The sequence below is a fragment of the Habropoda laboriosa genome, unplaced genomic scaffold, assembly GCF_001263275.1.
Source record: "Habropoda laboriosa isolate 0110345459 unplaced genomic scaffold, ASM126327v1 scaffold186, whole genome shotgun sequence".
NCBI lineage: Eukaryota > Metazoa > Arthropoda > Insecta > Hymenoptera > Apidae > Habropoda > Habropoda laboriosa.
The window spans coordinates 1,071,768-1,095,487 of record NW_017100427.1 but is presented as its reverse complement, the minus strand read 5'-3'; the positions used below and the strand labels follow the sequence as shown (position 1 = coordinate 1,095,487).

The following is a 23,720-nucleotide window of genomic DNA, read 5'->3' as shown; positions in this document are numbered from 1 at the left end:
ACACAAAACAAAGAAGGTACTTAACCCTTTCGCGACGGCGGAACTAGCCATCGGTACGCCACTAACGAACGGGTCGTCGTGCCATTATTGCACACCGTACGCATTAAGAGTGTCTCTCGTTTCTGGAGCTCCCAGTGTGTCCGTGTAAAATCTTAGAGGATTTCGTTGGAACAGCAGAGGACTTAAGGGTGTATCGGATAAAGGGAATGTTGTCGAGGCCTTGTTCTGTATTTTAAAATAAATCTTCACTTTGAGTTGTTGAGGCGACGCGGTTAGCGGATGCCGGATATAACCGGCGATAGCCAGTGTGAAGCATTTAGTGGATGGCGGATATAACCGGCGCTAGCCAGTGTGAAGCATTTAGTGGATGGCGGATATAACCGGCGCTAGCCAGTGTGAAGCATTTAGTGGATGGCGGATATAACCGGCGCTAGCCAGTGTGAAGCATTTAGTGTATGCCGGATATAACCGGCGCTAGTCGCGAAATGGCTAAATTGAATTAAATGACTTGAAGTTGAATTAAAATTTCACGACGCACCAATCTTCACTATAACAATTCCCTCACAGAACTTAAACAGGACGAAATCAACGCAAATGGTAATAATAACAATACTAGACACGTGTTTTTTTTTTATTAATCTATCTCATTTATGTATACGTAGATTTATTCACTTTTCATATGCATCCATATATTTATGTATAGTGTATACATTGTTGTTACTTGTTCATCGACGTTGCTTCAGCAACTACAAAACGTTCTCCTTCGATTTAGCTCCCCCTCCGTCTTATTTCTCTCTTTCTGTTCGTTTCCCTCGTCTCTCTTAGCGACGCACTCGATTCGATCGACAATCGTTTCGTGTTCTCGTGTGCAACTGATCGTTTTTAGTCACCGAAACTCTCTTTTTCACGATTCTCCTCGTCGACCAAAATACAGCGGCGAGTTCTAACGTTTCCATCGATTGTGAAATATCGGGAGAACTAGAATCGCGACCGATCGGCTGGAAAAATCACCCCTCTCTTCGTCTACATGTCGCGTATGTTTCACTCTCCTCTCTTCACTTTTCTCGCTTACCCTCGATCCGGCTTAACTCGCGTTTCGTTTCGCTTGGAATGAAAAAAAACCCGTTCCTGTTCGGCCGAAATCACGTCACAAAGGACGAGAACCGATAGTTGGACAACCACGGTGAGAAGTTAGGGCGAACGGTTCTTCGCCGGCTGAAAAGAGCCTTCTGAAGTTTCGAAAAGTTCGCGAACACTGGAGTCTCGATCTTTGTTTTTTTTTTTTTTGGTTCACGCCATAAGTAAGGCGAATTTTTTGTGGAGAGATAGTGAAGTGTCGATTGAAGAAAATTTAAATGACTTTTTAAATAATTTCGTTTTCAAATTTGTCCAAGTGCCAGCTTACTCGAATTTTCGTAGTATGTTAAATTATCTAAAAAGAGGATTTTTGCATTTTTCACTTATTTTTTCGTGTATTAGGTGATCGTGTCGAATTTTGTAATTTAGATCAATATTTCCAAGGAACCTCCAAATTTTTCAAACCATTTTAAGTTTGTAAGTAAGACCGTTATTTGGATTTTCATTAAAAAATTTTTGAATTTTGAAATGATCTTATGGAATGACCTGAAAAATTCAATACTTTTTAAGTTTGTATTTTAAGCTTGTAAATTTTGAGGCACTGAACTCTGTCTATCACACAATTATGTGTCCCAAGAAAAGGTCGGATCCAGATATAAAGGCACGACGAACAAAGAAAGATTAACAAACAGCTTCGATCACACTTTCCCAATTCACCTTCTACAAACATTAACCAAAATTCGCGTTACTCATGAAACGACCTAACATTCCACCGATGGCTCACGCTCACGCGAATCATGCTCCTGAACAAGCACGTGTGTCGCTCGATAGTGTTATCAGAAATCTCGCGTTCTCTAGCATTCCCCAGAACTGCCAAATTTGAAAAAAGTCACTTCAGACAAGTTCGGTTCCTTCTACAGTCAACAAGATCGAATCGAGTATCGTGCGTACAACGTGTGTCTTATCACACAAGATACTACGTTTCTCAAAGTAGCGTAAGGGATAAGAACCCGCTGTTTCGTATCGTACACAATCAACGTTGCATCTTCGCAATACGATCGCAGAGGGTTATTAACGCAAAAATCTCTTCAAATCCACTTCTTCTCGCGTATCCTGAAATTTCCATTTTCAGGGCCGAACGAATATCACCTTAAATTAAAAATCATCGTCGAAGCTTACGCGGAAACGTTCGCTAACAAACAATTTACATACTTGTAACAGAAATTCGCGCAAACCGATCACACCAAGCGTCTGCAACGTTCACGCGAATCTTGGGCGAAAAATCGCGCCACAATCGGTAAAAACTTAACGTTAAGGGGGGCTGGGGTGAGAGTACAAAATCGTTTCGTGACTAGAACGCGTTATTAATCGTACAATTAGACGCAACGACGTACAATTGAGCAAACAATAGGATAGCAATGAAAAAATTCCTTCGTCTGTGCTGGCTCGTCTCGGAATTGCATTCGAACCCTCCTATTTCGTTTGGCCTCGTCCTCGCCGAGTCCTTTCCACCCCTTTCCTTTTGTATCGATCGACAACGAGGGAGGGGGGGTAAAATGCGTATTTTCTTCACTCTCGAGACGGCACGTTTCTTCTTTTTTTTTTTTCTTTTTCGTTTTTCTGCGTGAAACGCGGGAGATCCCATCGCCACGTTACTGCGAAGACGACCGTCACCGCGTCACGACGAGTGTCGAATTCGCGTCGACGACGATATTCATGCGATGATATACATTATATTCGTCCGAAATATTACAAATAGATTAGAAAAAGGGGTATACGTGCGAGTGTGCGACGAACGACGGCTTGGAAATCAACGGGAACGCGCGAGCGGAGGAGAAGCGAAGGGAAAATTGTTGACCGCTGTGTTTTTCTTTCGATCGTTCATTGGATATGTCAAGTTGAGGATGATTTTTTAAATAATAGATTTGTAGAGATTAAAGTAATTCTTTTAGGAAGAACTAAAATATAAATTTTTTTAGAAAAATTTCTGCAGTTTTTTTGAGAAAATATTTAGAAATTAATGTAGAGAGCTGTTTCACAGGATCCTCAGTCTTATCTCGACAAATCGTCGTATTTGAGGGAGAACACTACCTCGAGGCGTTTAAAAAGAGGTAAAAGTTTGGGAATTTTTTCAGAGGTAACTATTAGACGAAAAATTTCAATCTTTTTAGAGGATATAAATGCAACTTTCAGCTGTCTTCTCCAATTTTTGAAAAGCTATTAGACGAAAAATTTCAATCTTTTTAGAGGATATAAATGCAACTTTCAGCTGTCTTCTCCACTTTTTGAAAAGCGAAAATGTTAAAAAATAGAAATTACAACCCCCTCAAAAGAAGGTACATTCGTGATGCAAAATACCTGTGCTATCTGAAAACATGTAAAAGTTTGGGAATTTTTTTTGGAGGCAACTTTCACAGGATACAAATGCAACTTTCAGCTGTCTTCTCCAATTTTTGAAAGATGAAAATGTTACAAAATAGAAATTACAACCCCCTCAAAAGAAGGTACATTCGTGATGAAAAATACCTGTGCTATCTAAAAACATGTAAAAGTTTGGGAATTTTTTACGGAGGCAACTGTCGAACGAAAAATTTCAATTTTTTCACAGGATACAAATGCAACTTTCAGCTGTCTTCTCCAATTTTTGAAAGATGAAAATGTTACAAAATAGAAATTACAACCCCCTCAAAAGAAGGTACATTCGTGATGAAAAATACCTGTGCTATCTGAAAACATGTAAAAGTTTGGGAATTTTTTTCGGAGGCAACTGTCGAACGAAAAATTTCAATTTTTTCACAGGATACAAATGCAACTTTCAGCTGTCTTCTCCAATTTTTTAAAGACGAAAATGTTACAAAATAGAAATTACAACCCCCTCAAAAGAAGGTACATTCGTGATGCAAAATACCTGTGCTATCTAAAAACATGTAAAAGTTTGGGAATTTTTTTCGGAGGCAACTTTCACAGGATACAAATGCAACTTTCAGCTGTCTTCTCCAATTTTTGAAAAGCGCAAATGGTTACAAACCGCCTAGACGCCCCAAGATAGTGTACCCTAAGGAATAAAAATTGAAAACACAGAGAAATTAACAAAGCTGAATTAAACTAGAAATGTGAAATATTAATGAAGTTTAAAGGACGAAAGGCCCTATTTTTTTCGAGTATCGCTTCGCTTCTGCTCCACACGACCATCCGACGATCACAATAGCGACAGAGCGTAAGGTACAGAAATGAATCGGAAGGATGTTAAATCTTACTGCTGAACAGGAAAAATTCCAAAGACTCTTTTGTGCTTCACAATTGTTACGAATGTGAAATTCAGACGAACGAAGACGAGTACGAGGCTATTGTGGTCCTGATGATAATTACGTACTCGTGCTAGAAATACGAATTGGAATCCGTGCGACATTTTACGTCACGTTTGTCACATACGAAGATACAATAGAACATTTGCACGATTCGCGGATGTGCGCAACTTTTTTTCTTCCACTTGTTACCACGTAAAGGCGTACACGTACAATTTTCAGCGGATTAACATTTACATCGGGCGTAGTGGGTTTTACACTTAATGATATCACGCTGAGAATCGCCGTACGATATTGCAATTTCCGTTTCGTCCATGATAAACTGATAATACATTTTTCTAAATTCTGAATGATATTTTTTTATCATCGTTATCAGGCTCGTCTTGTCCATTCGCGTGGGAATAATATCTTTCGCGCGACAGAAGAAACGATAACTATACACTGTATAATAATTATTTACGTCGACTCGGTGAAATATCGCGATCAATGTTATCTTAACAAACGATTCTCACAAAAATTAAACACAGTCTGAGCCACGTAAAGGAGATGATCGCCTAATTACCTCCTCTAGCTTACAGAAAAAGTAAGAGAATAATTTCAAAGGATGACTAAGACCAAAGAAAAGATTAAGAAGCCAGAGAAGATAATTAGATGCTGTGCTTCACATGGTCCACTCGGTGTAACAGTCGAATTCAAACGCCAATTAACCCGTTAATCATCTTCGCCTCGAGCTAACCTTTCGAACAGATATAGAACATCGAATTGCCATAATCGTACCACGAGTCCCGTCGACTCATGCCCTCTCTCATCTCTGTCCCTCTGGGAAACTTCTATAATTACACACGCACCTCTCTCTCTCTCTCTCTTCCATTCTTTCGATGGCATACAATTAGCAATTAGGAGACGCGACATCAGCCACACGCGTCTTCTTCGTTGCTTCGATTTACGATTAAATGTATAACATTTTATTTAGATTGTTCTGAGCAATTGAGATCTAGTAATTGGAGGGATTTCATATACCTGAAAATGTTTAGTCACTTGTCCCCGTTCTCTTCAATTCTTCACTTCTTAGTCACCCTTCTTCCTCCTCCTCGTTCTTCTCGTCTTGCTCCTGTCCGTCGTTTCGCCGTTTCTTCTTCTCTTCTCTTTTCACTTGCACCGTTCGAACGCGAGAAAAAGGAAAACTACATTCGTATCCTGCAACCTTTCTCTCTACTTCTTCTTCGACGTTCAAGTCTGTCCGGTGCTTGCCGCTGTTTCCTCGCACATCCTTTCTTCTTCGTTCCTCGTAACGTTAACCGCTGCCATCTTGCTTACTTCTTTTTGTTCCTCGTTATTAAATTAGAATACTCTCGCTCGCTTTCTCTCTTTATTCTCTCTCATACATTACGCGTCTCATCCATCCTCCGCACACCGCACGCACTCACACTTATCTGAGAGTAACAATTGACATGCGTTTCGTAACTTTCCTAGCGTCTAGACAACGGTGCCCCTGCATTGTCTTTAATTTACTGGTTTTTCTTTTTTTTTTTTTCGCTTTTACCTTGACGCACTTGGTGCGTTGTTTCTTCTATTTTTTTTTCTGTCGTTTTTTGCACCTCTTTTCGGCGTGGATCTTTTCTTCTTTTTTTCTCTCTTTTCTTCGACACCAGGCTACGTTAAAGGGAGCCACGGTGAATCCGTTCAAGCGACACGTCGCTGTGTTCTCTCGAGTTTCTTTGGAAAGAAACGGGGGAAAAAGGCGAGTTTACGTTTTACGCTTTTTTTTTTTTTTTGGTTGATGATCAATTTAGACGAGTTCGTTTGTCTTTTTTTTTTTTTGGTTCGCAGTGATGTTAAAACGGATTTTCTGGTTGGAATCAATGATTATCGATGACGATGTAGCAGAGGATTCGCTCGATCGATCCTCGTTTATAGCGTTTCTTTCTTTTTTTTTTTTTTTTGGTTTCTTTGGAACGATCGTTCTCATTCTTATTTTCTTCGGGTTCTTTTGCTTTCTCTCCCGAGAATTGACTCGATAGCCTCAGGTTTCGCGATAGGCCGAGAACTCGATACTTGAATCGATCGAGATCGATGGTCAGAGTGGTTTGACGACGTTCGTCACTCTAGGCGCGACCACATTCGAAAGAGAAACAAAATAATCGGTATTTCTTGTCGCGTTTTCATTGTGCTTCGTTTGGAAATTTCGTTATTTCGAGATATCGCGACACACGTGAAATGATTGAAGTTTGAGAATTATTCGGTCTGAAAGTAACGTCACTTTATTTTTGCTGCAAGAAATAAAGGTAAGTTTGAAACGAAGTGAATTCTATCTTGAAAAAATGGATGGAATACACTTATAATACTACAACAACAGAGCACAGTCATTGTAACAACGTTCATCGTTGTACATAGCAGTGCCATAAATTCTGTCCTCGATGAAAATCAGAAATTTTTAGGCATATCGCCGTATAAAAATTGTTAAATTGCACGCGCTTCTGTCACACTTTGAAAAGTCTAAAAAAACGGAAAACTTTAGAAATTCTTTTGAGAAAGCTTCAATCTTCAATTAACAAACTACTACCATTCACATTTTATTGTCCGAGACAGAATTTACAGCACGACGACGTAAAAGAGCAGCTTTCAATTCCATGTTCCACTAGTAAAAAATTCTACGCTACATCGATTACCATTCAATTCGCTCTAAAATTCCGCACAGCGCATCTTACACGTCTAATCGTCAATTGGTATTCCATCCCCGAAGAATTCCTTTCGATACATTTACCTCTCGAATTGACAGCGCGAACGTGACTAACGGTGGCTCTGCTCGAATAAAAGGCCCGGCTATCGGCCTGTACCACCCTCGACGAAGTTTCACGCGAGAGCGTATCTCTCCTCTCCTCGCTGCCACCCTCTGTTTTCGTTAAAAGCATCACTGTAACGCACCGCGACGCTAACAATCGACGCGCGGAGGAACGACGTGAAAACCACCCTAACACTTCATCGACCCGGTTTTCCACCTCTTCTCCGTTATTTCAGAGAATACACCCGGTCGCTGCACCGCGGAGCTGTATGTAGGCCCGTTCTTCGCGCAGTCTGTAGGTCCATTTGTTAGAATCGTTCGATGGCTGGATGAATGGTCGAAATGTTTGTGATGGACGCGCGCGGCGAGACAGCGACGTCCGCTGGAATGACACTTAGGAACCTAACGAGAGAAACTTGATCGACGACGTTCTTAATTTAAAATATGTACGTATGTATCCCGAACGATGTGGCCGCTTGTAATCGTGTAAAAACGTGGTAATTTTGCCCCGCTTCCCGCGTCGACCGTGTGTCGTTTTTTGTATTTTTTTTTTGGAAGAAATGAAACGGAATTAACGATCGCTAGGAGGAGGAGGAGGTTCGAAGGGCGTGGAGTGAGATGGAGTTAGAAGCGGGGCAATTATTTTTCGAGCAGAACGCGCTAATTTAATCCTAATGCGATCGGAGACGTCACGGAGAGTTACGAGAATCCGCTCTCGACGATATCCATCTTCTCTCTTTTTCTTTCTCCCTGCTGCTAAATAATTCGCTAGTATTTTTTAGACTAGTTTGTTTTTTTCCTCTCCTTCCTCTCGGTTCATCCCTTAAGTCGCTAGACAGTCCGTTCCTTATCTGAAGTACTTCAGACCCGCCACTAGCAGGAACTTCTCGATGAAAAGCTCGGAATCGAGGACGGCGATGTGCGCGGCTCGGCCAATCAGCGCGTTCGCTGTTGCTGGCAACGCGTGGTGCACGTCGTACCTGACCAGACTCACCCCCGATGACGACATCACCGGGTAGAGAATGTTGTGCACCATCTCGCGGTACGCTGCGCCTGCAACATGGATATTGAGCTTGTGGGAGTGTTCGTTTCGAGTGAATCAATTAGGGTGTAGAGTCTTGAAAATTTGAGAGGAGATTCTAGGGGCGAAATTAAGACGAAAAGGAAGTATGGAAAAATTGCGTTTGAGCCTTCGTTGGTTAGTTATTAACGTTTGGAAATATCCCCGTGGTCGAGCAACCCTTTATACACTAATGAAAAAACGTACGTTAATACAGGGGGAATAGATTGATCCTAGAAATCAACGAAACGAAACGATATTACTGAATTCTAATTATATGACACTAAAACTAGTTAATTTGTTAATTTATCGTTATAAAGTAACGAGTGAATAAAAATAAAATAAAATAAATTGCTCAGTTCCAATAGCGTTTAACATACTGGATTTAATCCCAGCCTCGAAGTATCGCATAAATCGCAATTTCATCCCTATGGAAGGTAAAAAACGAGCTGTGCTGAAATCGCAATGCCTCTTTCCCGGCGTAAAGCCAATACGTTTCTTCTTTTATAGAGAGTAGAATTCTTTCGCCGGAGAGGCGAAAACCGGCCCGGTCTTTAGGGTTTCCTGATGGAAGACTCTTATTCCCGGGAGTTCGTTCGAGATTGCCCGTTCAATAAAGTCGTATTACCGGACATAAATGAAAAATAAATGGCGTTCGATTACCTTGATCGGTCGAATCCCGCACGGCGGCTTTGCAGAGCTCTATACGAGCGGAATGAAGAGGCACGTATCGATCCTGCGCGCTTCCGCACAGGAGGACGTGTTTGAACTTTTCGAGATTGCTCTTCTGGCTAAGGCGGAACATGAACGACCGTCTGACGTCCGGCGCGTCTTTCATCGCCAGCTGCAGCAAGGAGCCGGATTTTTTCAGCTTCTGCATGAACCACATTCCTGGACAGAAGTTTCACAATGAGTTTTCGTGGATCTTGTCTGCTTTTAAGTCTGTGTTTTCAAAACGAGGAATTTTAGAATTCTAACGAGAAAGAACTGACATATCGAACGAATTACTTTATGCAGTTTAGCAGTTAACACGGTCGCTGCCACCGACGCAGCGTATGCGGTCCAGAATGTATCTCCCAGCTTGTTATCGACTTTCTGATGGCAACGAACGCGTTAAAAGTGTCCTAATTTTTACAAATGTTTAATAGATATTTTTTGCTATGCTCCAAACAATTAGATGTGACTAGATGATATGATTAGATGTGAGATTATTTGATGCATTCAAAGGAAGAGATAAATTATTTCCTGAGCTTACCTGCATTAACTAATCCACTGGTGTTATACAGTGTACCTAAGTGTGGACCGCTCAGGCTGAGAAAGGTGTGTAAACGTGCAAGAAGCGGTCGTAATTGAGGCCGCGTCAGAGCGCTTCTTATTATGATGGTCCCTAAAGAATGTCCGATAAAGCTCACTTTCGTCGGGTTCAGCCCCGACGTCTCGATGTGGTGGAGAATCTCGGCTACCAATCGATCGGTCATCGTATCGAAATCCGAGAATGTGTCACCCTTTTGTGGCAAACGTAAAAATATCCAATGTGACGATAATTATACTAATAAAAAAAGTTTCATTCAGCTATTGTCACGATGAAACAATGGAAAATTACTTATTAATCATCCCCTCAAAGTAGACAAATATTTGCACCTTCACGTTTAAAGAAATTAACTCTAGAAGGCTGGCCGGGTCATCAAAATGACCTGAATTTTCATACAACTTAAAACGTGACTAAAAAATTTGCAAGTTGCAAACCGCGATACCTATCGGTGTGGAAAATTCACTGTTTTTTTTTCTCTGAAAAATTGCTAATAGGTCGTTTCAATCCAGCCGCTCCTCCTATCGTTTGAAACGAGAGAATCCATTCTCACCTGATTCCTCTCAGACATTAAAAAATCCAGATGCGCCCCGGGAAGACTGAGTTCCAAGTACGTCTTGACCAGACGAAGATCAGCAGGGTTGCCATCGAGACCGTGTACACAGATGATCAGATGAGCCCCTTCCGGCGAGAACAGCCGGTACTCGTTGCTGATGTGGAAGTACGGCATGGTCGAGGCCAGGGTCGGATAGTCACTAAGAGGCACATTCGATCTTAGAGGTTTTACCGACGACGGGGTCAGGAGGTCACCGTATCCAAAGGAATGGGCACGTTTATGGAAACGCAACTGCGCTTCCTTGCGTTCTCTAGAGAGGATAAGGTAGACAAAGAGAAACTTAACTACAAAAAACGCAAAGACAGAGAGAAGCTATCGGCGAACTGAAAAAGCGGATGCCCGTGAGTAAAGGATGGAGGAGGATAGGCAGAAGTTCTATCTGCGAGGAATTAAATTCAAATAAAAATACAACAATCTTCGTGATAAAAGAATAAGTGTTAAAATGAGGGAGCTATGTGACTATAAGACTATAGGATTTTGGCTATTGAATTATCAGTGTAGAAATTAATTCGGTGCCTTTCTTCGCAAAACTATATTTTCACTATAGCCAATGGAAAAATGTCATTCAAGATAATCACAAAATAAACAGTGAAGTTTGTAGAAAAGGGCACCGAATTAGTTCACACCGGTACGTTATCAAATCCCTGATAAAATATACTACAAGTACCATCCGTACTCCAAACTTTCAAACAACACTTAAATCTCGAAGAAGTCCCTCGTTATCTCGTCAGCCCCGAACAAACTAGCAAGAACAATAGCTCGTCACCGTCACCCAGCCAAAACCCTCGATCCCAAACTAATTAATTTCCAGTAGGCGCACTAAGTCTGCCTGTGCGAGCGAGCACGCACCTGTAGATCTTCCCCGAGAAGCTCATCTGCCTCTTGAAGTCCTCCTTGCACTTCTTGAAATTGATCGCGTCGTCCTGGGTCGATTGCAGCAACTCCTTCCCCTCCTGATAGCAGTCCAAGCAAATGTCCCTAGCTCCGTACGTGGTCTCTCTCTCCCTCTCCCTTCCTCTCTCCCTCTCGCGACTCTTCTGCGGACTGCACGGAGCGGTCTTCGTCTGCTTGGGACTCCTCACCGGTTTCACCGTCTCGTAGACGTGATAGAGAGGATTGTCGATGATCGCCGGTGGGTCGCGAAACTCCTCGGGAGGCGGAGGCTCGTCCTGGAACATCTTCGGCGGCGGAAGTCTCACTTCCTCGTACGAATGCTCCTCGACGCTCTCTTTCGTCGCCGGAGCGGCCGGCCTGCCTTTCCTCGGGACGATCTTCGACAGCTTCTGACGCAGTTGCTCGCTCGACAGCTTCGCGTTTCGACGCTGCTCCGAGCTGGACGTGTCCCCGCTGCTCACCCATCCGGAACACTCAGACGTGAGATTGCTGGAGCTGGAGCTGGTGGTAGGGCTGCTCGGTCGGCTGGACGGCGGGCTGAGCGGATTCGAGATCACGGGAAGATTATTGCTAAGGCTGTCCTTGCTGTCGCGGATCGGCATGCAAGGCAAGGAGACCGCGCTACGAGGCACCACCACTTTGTTCTGCGCTACAGGTACGCTGGCGCACCTCAGTCTTTTCACGCTCGGAGCTTGGGCACCGGCGTTAGACGGGTCGGACGGCGTCGTGCCATTCGTCGCTGCGGATTCTATCGGAGACCTGATGGGGCCGACCTGGAATAATGGGTGAAATCGTGCGTTTCCTAGGTACAAAGAGCGAACATCTAAGGAAGATCTAATGGCCTTACAAAAGAGAAAATAGCAAAATTTAAAGCTTCTTAATAAAATAAAATTCGACACGACCTTATGGGATGACTTAATGTATACACTGCTGTTTGTAAGCATTGAGACACTCGTTACGTTCGTACTGACACTTTTATATGATTTACGTCTTCATTACAGATATCTGTCTTTAACCATTTAACTGGGGATGACGAGTTAACTCGCCATCGCAAAGTTCTTGTCCAGCGCGCAGGACAATGCAGGACATCGTTCGTTTTTTCATCATTCTTTTGGCAAGTTAGCTCCCGAGTTAAAAGGCCAAAACGTTACCACAGACTACTTTGGCAATTTTATTTATTAAATCACCGTGTTGTAAAAATTTAGAAGAATTTCAAAATCATTTTGGCTTCGTTAGTGGCTCACATATGAATGTTCGTTATGGTCTTCTACTGTACAATACTTTCTAGAAACGGTATATTATTAATATCTCTTGTTACAGAGATAAAATCGAAGCCACTACAACCATACCTTCAGAATGATCTTATTATTATTCTCCACTTCCAGGACGTTCGTCGTGGGCACCGGAGGCGGAGGACGATACTTAGGCAACGGCGCCACCGCGGGATCCTGATAAGCTGGAGGCGGAGGCGCCGGTTTCCTATTCCTGTATCCACACTTCTTATTCTCCTCGGTCGGATGATCCACGTCCAGAACAGGCGCGGAATGCGGTCTTCTTCCGTGTCTATCCTTTCTCCTCTCGGCTCGTTGCTCCTTCTTCGGCTCGGACATAGCAGTCATCACTTTGTAGAACATTTCGTTCGTCAACTCTTGCATCTTATCCTCGTTCTGCAGCCTCCTGTGTTTCTCCTCCTGCGTCTCGCCGTAACACTGCGTCACACCGTTGCGAGGAGACTTGACAGCCGGTCTCTCCTCTCTCCTCCTCGGTCTTTCTCTCCGGAAGTCGCAGTACTCGTTCCGATCGACGTCGTCCACCAATCTTTCGGTGCTCTTCGGTCTCCTCGGCTTCTCCGGCTCGCCGTGAATTCGTCCGCTGGTGCCGTTCGTGCGATAGAAGAACGAGTCTGTGGTCGTCGACGAGTAATTCGACCTTTTGTACAAGGGATCGGCGATCATCGAGTGACTGCTTGGCAATCCACCGCCGTTCATCGAGTCTTGAACCTCTCGATTGCGTTGTCCCTGTCCAGAGCTGGTTTTACCGATTGTGTGGTACCTTCGAGACTCCAGACCGTTCGTTTGACTGTACTTGCCGCCTGTGTGGTGTGTCTGCTTGCGAGAATTTCCTCGGTAAGTCACCCTGTCCAGGGTGGCTGTGTGAAGCTGTTGCTCGGAGAGGAAAGTGTCGCCGTTTACGCTGGTTTTGTTGGACAGAAAGCTGTTCTGGTTGTTGCCGGTGGTGGACAGCGGTTGACGTGCTGCTAATCTGTGACTGCGTGGCTCCAGGCGGATTCTTCTTGTGTCGAGGGAGTGGTAATCTGCTGGAGGAGAGTTTTCTCATTAATTGACGACATTTGGTGATTAGGAGAAATGTGTTTAGCATTTTTTTCAATACTTCGGTGATAGAGAGAAATTTAAGGGTTACTGGCTTGTAATGTAATAGAGTTTTTAAGTGTCGCGGTTTAAGTATCCAATTGAAGGTGTTTTACGAGCAGGGTTGTGAGGTTTTACGATCGTTCCAATGATACTGCTAATCTGAGAGGAGGAGTTTGATGATTAGTGTGTCGAGATGTATGTTTACAAGTCGTTGGGTGTCAAGTTGAGGGAATCTTAGCGGGGGATGTCGTGGAATTTTATGAGTGTCTGAGTAGCGCAAGGGTGAGAGGGTACTCGAGTGAAGTGAGTGTGATATTTGAAAATAAGGATTGGGAGAATGCATGGTGTGTAGATGTTGAGTGGAGAATAGAAACATGTACGCGTGTGTGTGTAAGAATTCTCTTAGGGGTTAGAAGACTCGTATGACAAACGAGTGCTCAGAGAGGGAATTTTTTTTAATATCGGAAGTATAGTCGGGGCCACGATATAGCGAGGTCGTAAAATCGGTCAGACGTCAAAGTAAACATGTTTTAGCTGCTGGGACCCGAAAATTGACAGAGATACGAACAGATAAGTACTTGAAACCATTGTCAGGACTGTACGAAGAATTCTTGTATCCAGCGAAAGTCAACTGATTCTAATATTCTTACTGAAAACTGCATGCAGCTAGGACAAATTAGGGTTTCTCCCTCTGGGGGAAGCCGCTTTTGGAAGTACGGTTACAGGTAAAGGTCTTATTGATGTCTTTAGCATCTTAGTTTATCTACTCGTGTTATATACAGATAGAAAGTGCAAAAAGATTGTGTAGCTTAATATTAACATATTTTCCATTTGTAAATGAAATACCATTTTCTACTTGAAGTACCAAATCATATGCTACCATTCGTTTATTGTTGGAACCCTCAAACAGACTGCAACACACGGCCTTGAGTGCCGCAACATCAATCGGTGCCGATTCTTGAGAGTTTAATTTACGACCTCGCTATATCGTGGCCCCAAATATACAAAATGTAGCACACTAAAAAAACCTATTCTTCATGTCGTACTGTGTATTCAGTTGACATTTCAACAGTTTCCTTCAAACCAAAAATAGTTGACATATTTTAAAATATTTTAAATAATCTTATTCTACAGTGAGATTTTTGAGACTTTCACGACCCGGATCGATATGGGTGTTATCATTTGAGGCTTCCGTGTGTACGCCGTGTCCAACAGAAATTCATCAGGGTCTGGAGACGCAACTGATAATGGTGCGCGTCAGGATGTTCACTCCTATAAGTACCCATGTTCATTTGAATCAATTAAAAATCCATTAAAGTCAATTAAAGTCCATTATACTGAATTCATTAACGGGAGGAGGGCGCTACAGATAGGGTTAAGCTGATAACCTGTGTCTCTATTGATGTTATTAGGGTTTTTCATCATTTCTAAGGATTCTCTATATTTGCGTGGGAAGTATCTTTCGCATCTGGCTAAACCTTTTCTTTAATCGAATAAAATCTTAAGCTACAGCTGATCGTATGTACCCTAGTCTGGTGCATCTCTCGTGTTCTTTGAGACGTGTACTCTCGCTCCTCCCAGCTTCTCCGATGTATGTTTTTCCGCATACACGGGGTATTTCGTAGACTCCTGCTGATAAAAATCGCGGAAGTGGATTCTTAGTGGAGGTGAGGATTTGACCAATTTTAGCGTGTGCAGTAAATATTGTTTCGATGTTGTTCTTTTTTAATATTCTGTGTAAGCGGTCTGTGGTACCCTCAATGTATGGAGGAAAACCCTTTGAAATATTAATTTATAAATTTTGAAATATCCGAAAATACTTTATCACAACGTAATCAACCTTATCACTATTCCGTCCATTTCTAACTCATCTCCACCTCCCAGGACAGCTCTCCCGCTCTCTCCCTACCTTCAGCAACGTTGCTACCCTTGTTCTCGCTCCAGCATTCGGTCACTTGTCCAAGGTCCATCGTTCCCATGCAAGTTGGCACGGTGAGAGTCTGCTCGCAGGATTTGCTCGGCCTGTAACCCGGCAGCTGTCCTCCAGGCGGCAATTCGGGGAACATAGCCACGAGAAGCGACGTGATCGAGGTGTTCTGAGGATCGCCCTGCTGTCGAGGCAACACCAGCATCTGCGTCGATTTTGCTCTCGGCAACGGAACCACCGGTGTCGAACCAAGGGAAGGATTTGGCGCGGAACAGGCTTGCTGCCCCGAAGGAGGGAAAAGCGTGCTACTGGACGGTGCTGTCGATCTTTGTCTTCCTCGCGAAGGAACTGTCGCCGGCGGAGTGACGTTCCGTGCTCCGCTTCTCTGTCGCGGGAACAGCTGCGTGGATACGGACCGAGGAAGCGTTTTCGGCGAGGTTCTCGGCTGTACAGGCGTGGTGATATCGGGACCCAACTGATCCAACGATTTACTGTGCCTGGCGGGAAGCGTAGAGGGAGTGAGCGTCAAACGACCCTGGACCGACGCGATATCCTGAGCCGCGCCCTCGCTCCTCGGCGACCAGATACCCATGGATCGAGACTCCAGGATCGCTGCTATACCGCAACTGCAGTCGTCTATACCGGGAACTGAAAGGGAGGATGTTTTACTGTCTCGCCTGTGACGTCTGAGACAATGGTATGGGGCAGGAGTAGCCAACTTGTGATCTGCAGAATTTTTCAGATGTTCCATGATAATATTTGAGGTAGGGGAACATGGGGGAAAGTTGGATGGGTGACGAGAGCTGTGATACTTGGAGAAGAAACAAGAATATCGTCAGGAAGGGGAGTTATTTTTAAGGGATGATTTTGAGGATCAAAGAGTCAAACTGGAAACACATTATATTCAACGAACTTAATTCTAGTACAGTAAAGAAAGGTACAATTTCAGTGTAGATGGTTTCAAAGGGACACCTGATTTTATCTCGCTGAAATATGTTTTTCAAACAACAAATCACATTTTCTTAAGTGGCAAACTACACTTGAAACCGACGATGGTACGCAGAATTTCTCTGTCGTCTGATTTGTTCACAGAAAAGATATACCAGGCACCCTGTTCTCCCCTAATTCCAAGAAAAATCTCAATTCGGGGCTGTCGTGAGCATGTAAATGAATAAAAATAGGTAAGAAGAAGCAAAGAAAGGTTGCTCAGCAAGTATCTTCCAACAACACTTAATCACTTCGGTTACTACAGCAACACGAGTAATTACTTAATTACCGTTCACACGTTTCGTGAATTAATACCCGAGGAGATTGGCTACTCCCCGTACAAGCAGATGCCGTGCTCACGTTTTTCGTCACACTGATACTTGCCGCTGTTTCTGTGCCTCTGTTTCATGTCCACATACTGATCCTCGAAGATCAAAGGCAGGGAATGAAGATCCCCATCCAATTCCGGACAGTGCACCGGTAAAGGAGGCAACGAAGCGAGATAGCGCGATCTTCGCGCGGCCTCGCTCACTGCTTGATACGATTGATAGTTCGCGTCGTAGCAGCCCCACGCCGACGTCCGGGGATTCTCCAGCACGAAGAAACCTTCCGCGAAACGTTTCACCTGCGAATGAAGCATTAACGATGGTTTAAATACCACTTAAAACGGTATTCTTGATTCTAAGGTGTACGGAAAAATTTGATAATCATTTCTTCCCGATAGTCTCGAAAACGTTAAGTTACATCGAAAGAAAACACATCTATATTTTTTATAAAGGATTATCTGATTTTGATGGAATTTGGACATGTTGTAGATCTCGAGAAAATATTACACACGTATTTTTTTATATCGAGAATTATTCACAGCGAAGGGGAGAAAATCGCGTTCAAAGTTGGAGGTAGTACTTCTAATACTATTGGAGGCTAACGAGAAAACTATCAGAGAGGAATGGTGTAAATTGACAAATTTGAGAAATAAATAATTTGGACCAAATATTACCCTCATTTTTAAGGGTGATTTTCAGTTCTTCAATGTGGACCATTGCCGATAAAAAAAAAACACGTGTCAAATATTTTTTCCAGCACTGCCATATACCAAAGTTTCATCGAATATCAGAGATTATCAGTTGGAGATACTCCTTGGAGCATGTGTTCAAAAGCCAGAAAAACGAGCGATTTACCCTCAGTTGATGATGTATTCTCGCGAGATGTTGATGAACGGCCTCACACCCGGAGAACGCTTCCAGGAAATGCTGCCAAAGAACAATGTTTTGTGCGCAGAGTTGAGCGATATCGGTTTCCTCCGTGTCCATCATCTGCCGTTACACAAGAAACAACTAACTCCAGAGAAGAAACAAGCACGACGAAAGAAATTAATCCGCGAAAGGATGACACACGCTGACCTTGGTAATTTCTTTGTGCGTGTTCTGAGCTAACTCGAGCGCCCTTTGCTGGCAAGAGGGTAGCAGCCGCGCTAAATCAGCTAAATCGTTGAGCAAAGATTCCCTCGCGGCGAGAAGTAACCTGATTACTTCCTGTTGGACCAGTTTCGCGTGTTGTATCCTCGTGGTCGAGCCGACGCATCTCGTCGTCGTTTCCTGTAACAACGACCCGTTGAAACGTGCGAAAAGTACGGAGAAAGTGTGAAATCTCTCGTTCGAGATATTCTTTTGTCTCCTCCTTTTCTTCTCTTTCTGTTTCTCTTCTCACACCGCGTTTGTACTACGGATCGATTGAAAAGAGAAGAAAAAGAACGTTTTATTCGGGCACGCGCATCAACTCACGATATTTCCTAACTGGGCATTGTTGTCACCGTTCGCTGCAGACTGTTTAAATTGCAGCCATGGCTTCCCTCCACGCGGTGCGCTGCAAGCATATTACTCGGTTAATTACCCCTTTCCGAATGTTAATTGAAACACAATCGAACACCCGTGTGTAAACGGCTGGCGGCCAGCGCGGAATAGAATTTCTTTTTCGATTAAACCGATTAACCAATTGAATACGATTTCGAGCATAACTTCGTTACCGTGTTCAACATTCTAGCCGAGAGTTTTGTGTAATGTAGAGATATATTTCAGGACTGATTAAATTAAATTCGATTAAATATGGAACGGTAGAGTTAGAAAATATACTTTTTCCCGCTTAGGTTTCGGAACGTTAATTAATCGGGTAATTAATATTTCCACGAACGGAACTTCAGACCGTCGTAATTTTTTCACGGCGAACGAAGTCGTTAAGTACCATTGGAATTTAGGAGTGTAATTTTGTCAAGTGCAAAATTATGCTTGTTACCGTTAGAAAATTTGCTAGAGGACTTTCTATCGCTGTTTCTCGCTGCGCGATACAATGCGTTTAGAACTTACCAGCTCTGCACGTAATGAAGTATGCTCTTCCTGCTTGCAACAGTGAAACGCAGTCAAGTCGGAGCATGGAAAAGTAATTTTTGTCATTAGCAATCACGTAAATGGGACTGTCTGATTAAGGGGAGATTCCCGTTTGGAGGGGTGAAAGAATCGATTCTTTGAAATGAAATCGTGGAAATGACAAAGTTACGATAATTTCAAGGAAGTAGAGAAATTTTTGAAAAATGACTGCCACGATGAGATTTTCTCGACAACGAATCGACTAATCTCTCCCAAATTTTACGTACTAAAATTATGTCATAATTTTTCTTTTATCGTCTGAAGAAGATGAAAACGATATTTTTGTCTAAATGCGATAACAACACTCGTACGTATCAAAATTATCTTCGATTTTTCTCTCTCAAAATGAATACAGCAACGTGAATCGTGGCAGCCATTGGAGATGTCCCACGGCGGAAGAAAAAATGTAACAACTTAAACAATAATTAAGACAATCACACAAAAATCACGCTGTATCTTCCTAAAACATGGCCAAAAGTGTACGAAAAATTTCAAATCCCTCGCTTGATAATTGTCCGATAATCGTTTATCCTAAAGATCGTGTAAAAAAGGCGTCTCCAAACGGGAATACCCTCTTGAACGTAATAAACCGAAGGTACCGACTTGACGTAAGGCTGATGAAGGGCCACGAGACAAGCGTGGATGGTGATAGATACCGCGGCTAGATGAAAGTAGTCGAAGAGCACAGGCAGATGATAGTGAAGCCCTTTGGTTGGCGCAAAGTTCAACTGCAACGCCCTACAAAGTAAAAAGCAAACGAAGCTCGTCAAACCTTGAAGGTGGAACGTGAAAGCGCGCACGCGGCCAAGGTTATCGATCTCTGCATCTATTAGGTCTGTGGGAAAGTTCTCTGCTTCTTGGCGTGCACACTTTTGCACCGCGATAATGGCCAAAAGAGATTTACGGAAGTTGGAGAAGTCGGTGTTGTTCGAATGCCAAGTATTTCGTCTCGAATGGCGCAGATGGTATCAGCCTTGTAAAAGTGACAGAGCAATAGCTGTGGATGAAAATTTGACGGTTCTTGTAAATCTTGAAGGTAACGAGATAGTTTTAAATTCTTCAACGTGATTCGTGCGATTTTTCGAAGTGAAGACCAGGTGAAAACTTGAACAATCTACCGCATCGATTATCATAATGAAGTTTAATCCTGTTTACATGGGTTAAGCGGTAAAGTTGAGAAGTAGGGCGAATCTTAACTTCTGACAAGGGAACAGAGAAGGAAATCTTGTAGAACAAAAGACACCGATTGAGAAAAACAGTGTTAATAATTGCTTCTCGTTCGCCTCTTTCTCTTCCTCCAAACTTCTGGAAATTGAATCCTTTGTAAGTACCTAAACAGTTTTCCTATTCATTCGGAAATTCATTTATGCGATGGTTTGGAAATTTCTCTCAGATTTTATCGTCTCAATTGAAACAATCACGACTCTTTCAAAAATTAACATATTTATTAAAAACAATTTAGCAGAAATTAATATTCTGAATATTCATATTAATATTATTTCAAATATTATACATATTTTTGTCCAACATACACATTAGTGTCGAAATATTACTGAGAGTAACTATACTACTTCCAATACCCCTAATCATCCAAAACCGACTTCTCTCCATTAACCCCTTAACTTATAACAACATGTCAGACTCGTGTCAGATATTCTGGTCAAGATTTAACAAAAATAGTTATATTACTAAAAGAAATTAATTATAACCCAAACATTCCTCTTAATTCGCAAGACTGAGGATTACTAAATGGATTCAGTCCGTAACAGATCACCTATAGTCACCCGATACAGTACTGAAACATTAAATGGCCGACGCTTAGATGCACAGTCCGAAAAGAAATCATAGGTTAAGGGGCTAACGACCCGAAAGGACCCAAAACTCCACCGCCATTCGCCGTATCGAACTTACGTATCTCAGCTATCGTTTACCAACTAAAGAGAGAGATATCGCGTCGAGCAAACTCTCCCACGAGCCTCGTATAACGAGTCGCGTCGTGGTAATCTCGCAGGCGGAAACCGCAATATCGTTTCTCAGCGCTTACGCTCGGCCGATCGTCACGGTTCCGCGAACTCCGCGTTCATGGGACGAAGAAGAGGAAGCCCAAAGGTGTCTCTCACCTAGACGACACGCAGGCCATGTTCCCAGGTTGCGTCGGCTCGCTGAACCATAACTCGACGCCGAGATTGAAGTGGGTGCGCGAGAGCACCTCCTCGATCTTGTGGCTGTGCACGAGCACGTGCGCTCGGAATAGGACCGAGGTGCCGAGTGTCACCTCCTCGTTTCTGTAGAGGATTTGAAAGCGCTTGCTAGTCCCGGGCGCCTCCAACGAGTCTGTAACAATGGTCGAAAGGTTGTGTCTCTTCCGGATCTTCACGGGCAAAGTGTCGCGTCTTGCGACCTGCGTCTGATTCGGGAGGGGAAGATTGCGACGGTGGAAGCTGGTGAATTCGAATCATAGGGGCGTGTTTATGCTTGCGGAGGCTCTAGACGGAAAACGAGAACCTCGAAAGAACAGGTGTACTCTGGTTAATCAGACTGGTAAATTTGGAGCTTCCGTTTTAGCTTCTTGTCTTTGTACTGCGAATTTAGTATTTAAAAACTGCTACTTTATTTTTTAGTGCTTTGTACGGTTTGAAAGTTTGGCCCCATAGAGAGGGAGGCTCTAGGCGTAACATCGTTAGGAGGCATCAAAAGAACAGGTCTACGTTAATTAATTAAATTTGTAAATTTCACGTTTCCGTTTTCAGCGAAAATTTCGAAGTTCTATTTTGTATACCGTTGTTTGCAAGGAATAAGGTTTTCAATTGTAGCCCCATAGAAAGTGAGGTCCTAGCTTGCGTCTAAGGCTAATTCTAAAGGGAAAATACAGAACCGTGTGAACCTTGCTTTTGGTTATCACCTATTCAGCAAAAATACCGATTCGGTCAGAAAACCTTATCGTCTGAACTGGCAGTGACGTTCTGACATGTACACTCACAAAAATTCGTCCACTATAACCACAGCCTAACGCGCCTCATAGCAAATCCAACCCCGCTGTTGCGTGTCTCTAGCTCGAGTTCAGATGGATGCTTGGGCTGAAGAGACGTCTGACTCGAGCGTCTCGCAGGTTTTGTTTCTTCATCTACTCCCTCTCTCTCTCTCTCTCTCTCTCTCAAGAGAGAAACGCTCGAGGCGTACAATGAAGAGGCTGCGACGCGATACAAACGCTCGAGGAACTTTCTAACGCTATCGAGTGCCGCACCGTTTGAACTAGTTGGAACTCTCGCACCGTTGTCTAACTCGCCACGGCGAATTCAGCCGAGTTTTCTACCCGGTAACGCTGCCGCCAAACTTTCCCGCCTCTGTTCGCCCCGGTTAGGCTACGGGAAACTTCCCCTGAATCGCTGGACACGCGTCGCCGACGAGAAATAGGGACGTAATTTGTGGAAACTCGGTTACCATTCACTGTTCCTATTCCCGTGGATGAATTGGGAGACACGACAGAGATCGGTGGTTTTCGGAGGGAACATGTAAAGGTGCGTGGACGCGAAGTGAACGAATTCGTGTGAATATCGATGCACGGTGTTTGTAACGACCGAGAATTATTTCGACGAGGCAGTTTATTGGTAGACAAATGCGGTGATTTGTAAGGGGGCGAGGAGAGACCTGGGAATGTTTTATAGAATAATTGTAAGAGAAATATGGGCTGGTTGTAAGTTGTTGATCACAGCTTTGTTTGCTATTGTGTAACGATTCGACGCGATCGTAATTCTTCCATACCATTTAACGAACTTTTAAAATGACCCAAATACTGTTTCTTCGGTATTTCTTCTTTTTATCATTTTGTGTGACAATTTCACCCTTTGATGCCGTTTAAATTACGTGTAAAAATTCTCTCGTGACACTGTAATTAGAGAATGTTTGTAACGTGTTATGGTAGATCGTGTAGATGATAGATAATAATTATTTGGTAGTGTGTAAAACTACAGTGTGATAATTGGAAAATTTCGAAAGTACCTTCGAATGAAAAATGTGCAAACATTTTTAACACAGAGTGCACAAAAACCATGAAACACCTGACACAAGGGCAGCGTTAAAAATCGTAATTTCAAGGGATTTCGCGACAAAGACCTCCCTCTAAACTCCCCAACAGAGGATCTTCTAACTACCCCGAGAATATTGCAGAAGATTCCAGTGAAACGACGATAAAACCACCCCCTAGATCCCTCCTCGGTGCTCTGGAAGAAGCTTTGAAAGGAATGTACTCACGGTTGCGCGGCTGGTTAACCTCCACCTTGACAGGCAGTTTCGGCGACACTCTGAGGGCTGTTCGTATCTGGTAATACCTGCGAAATTGGAAATCGTCGATAAGTCCCAACAGCTATAATCCGTCGGAAATTACGCGACCTCCTCTGTCCGTCTGCGTGGTGGCAAAAGCGTCGCTCTAGAATCCGCTTACCCACGCTGGAACAGGTCGACATTGTAAAACTTGCAAAGCTCGAGGGAGAACTCGAGAGTGGCCTGTAGATCGCTCATCTCCACCCCTCTCTCTCTCTCCCTATCCTTCCTAAGGTTTAGTTCTAATCGAACGAAGACCAGCTTCGTTTACAACGACGATTCACGAGCGACGACGCTGCTGATGAACACTGTCGTTCGGTGCCTGGCCGGGATTCACGGCTCGTCCCTCCTGCCATCCTGGTTTCAACGTCGAAGGCGTCCTGCACAGAAACAGAGAAGAGGAATGGAGTCGTTTCGAGGACGATTGATCGGTTTGTTCGGCGGAACCCTTGGAAGAAAAAAAAAGTTGAATCGCGTCCAAAAGGTGCTTGAACCTCGGGTTGGCGGTAGCTGTGCTGCTCTGTGCCGCCACGAGTGGATAAAGGTGTATTGTACGAGAGTATCGTGGACGGGGAGGCAAGTTTTTCCCGTTCCTCATTCGTGACCAAATAGATAGTCGGAGAAGAGAGGTTCGAGCAGCCTCGGTTT

At 43.5% G+C, this 23,720-nt stretch overlaps 1 protein-coding gene across 1 annotated transcript; it reads right to left on the bottom strand.

Annotated features, from left to right (window-relative positions):
• Positions 1-7,188: 7,188 nt before the first annotated feature.
• Positions 7,189-23,270, bottom strand: LOC108575559. Its single transcript, XM_017938381.1, has 16 exons — positions 23,194-23,270; positions 23,004-23,080; positions 20,873-21,086; positions 19,356-19,490; positions 18,693-18,722; positions 18,114-18,195; positions 17,727-17,927; positions 17,511-17,645; positions 16,714-16,954; positions 15,325-15,990; positions 12,393-13,357; positions 10,999-11,816; positions 10,087-10,399; positions 9,480-9,729; positions 8,888-9,115; positions 7,189-8,217 (listed from the first exon to the last, which is right to left on the bottom strand). The coding sequence occupies exons 1-16, from the start codon at positions 23,268-23,270 to the stop codon at positions 8,012-8,014; spliced, it is 4,638 nt and encodes a 1,545-aa protein (XP_017793870.1). The 3' UTR covers positions 7,189-8,011.
• Between the last annotated feature and the right edge of the window lie 450 nt (positions 23,271-23,720).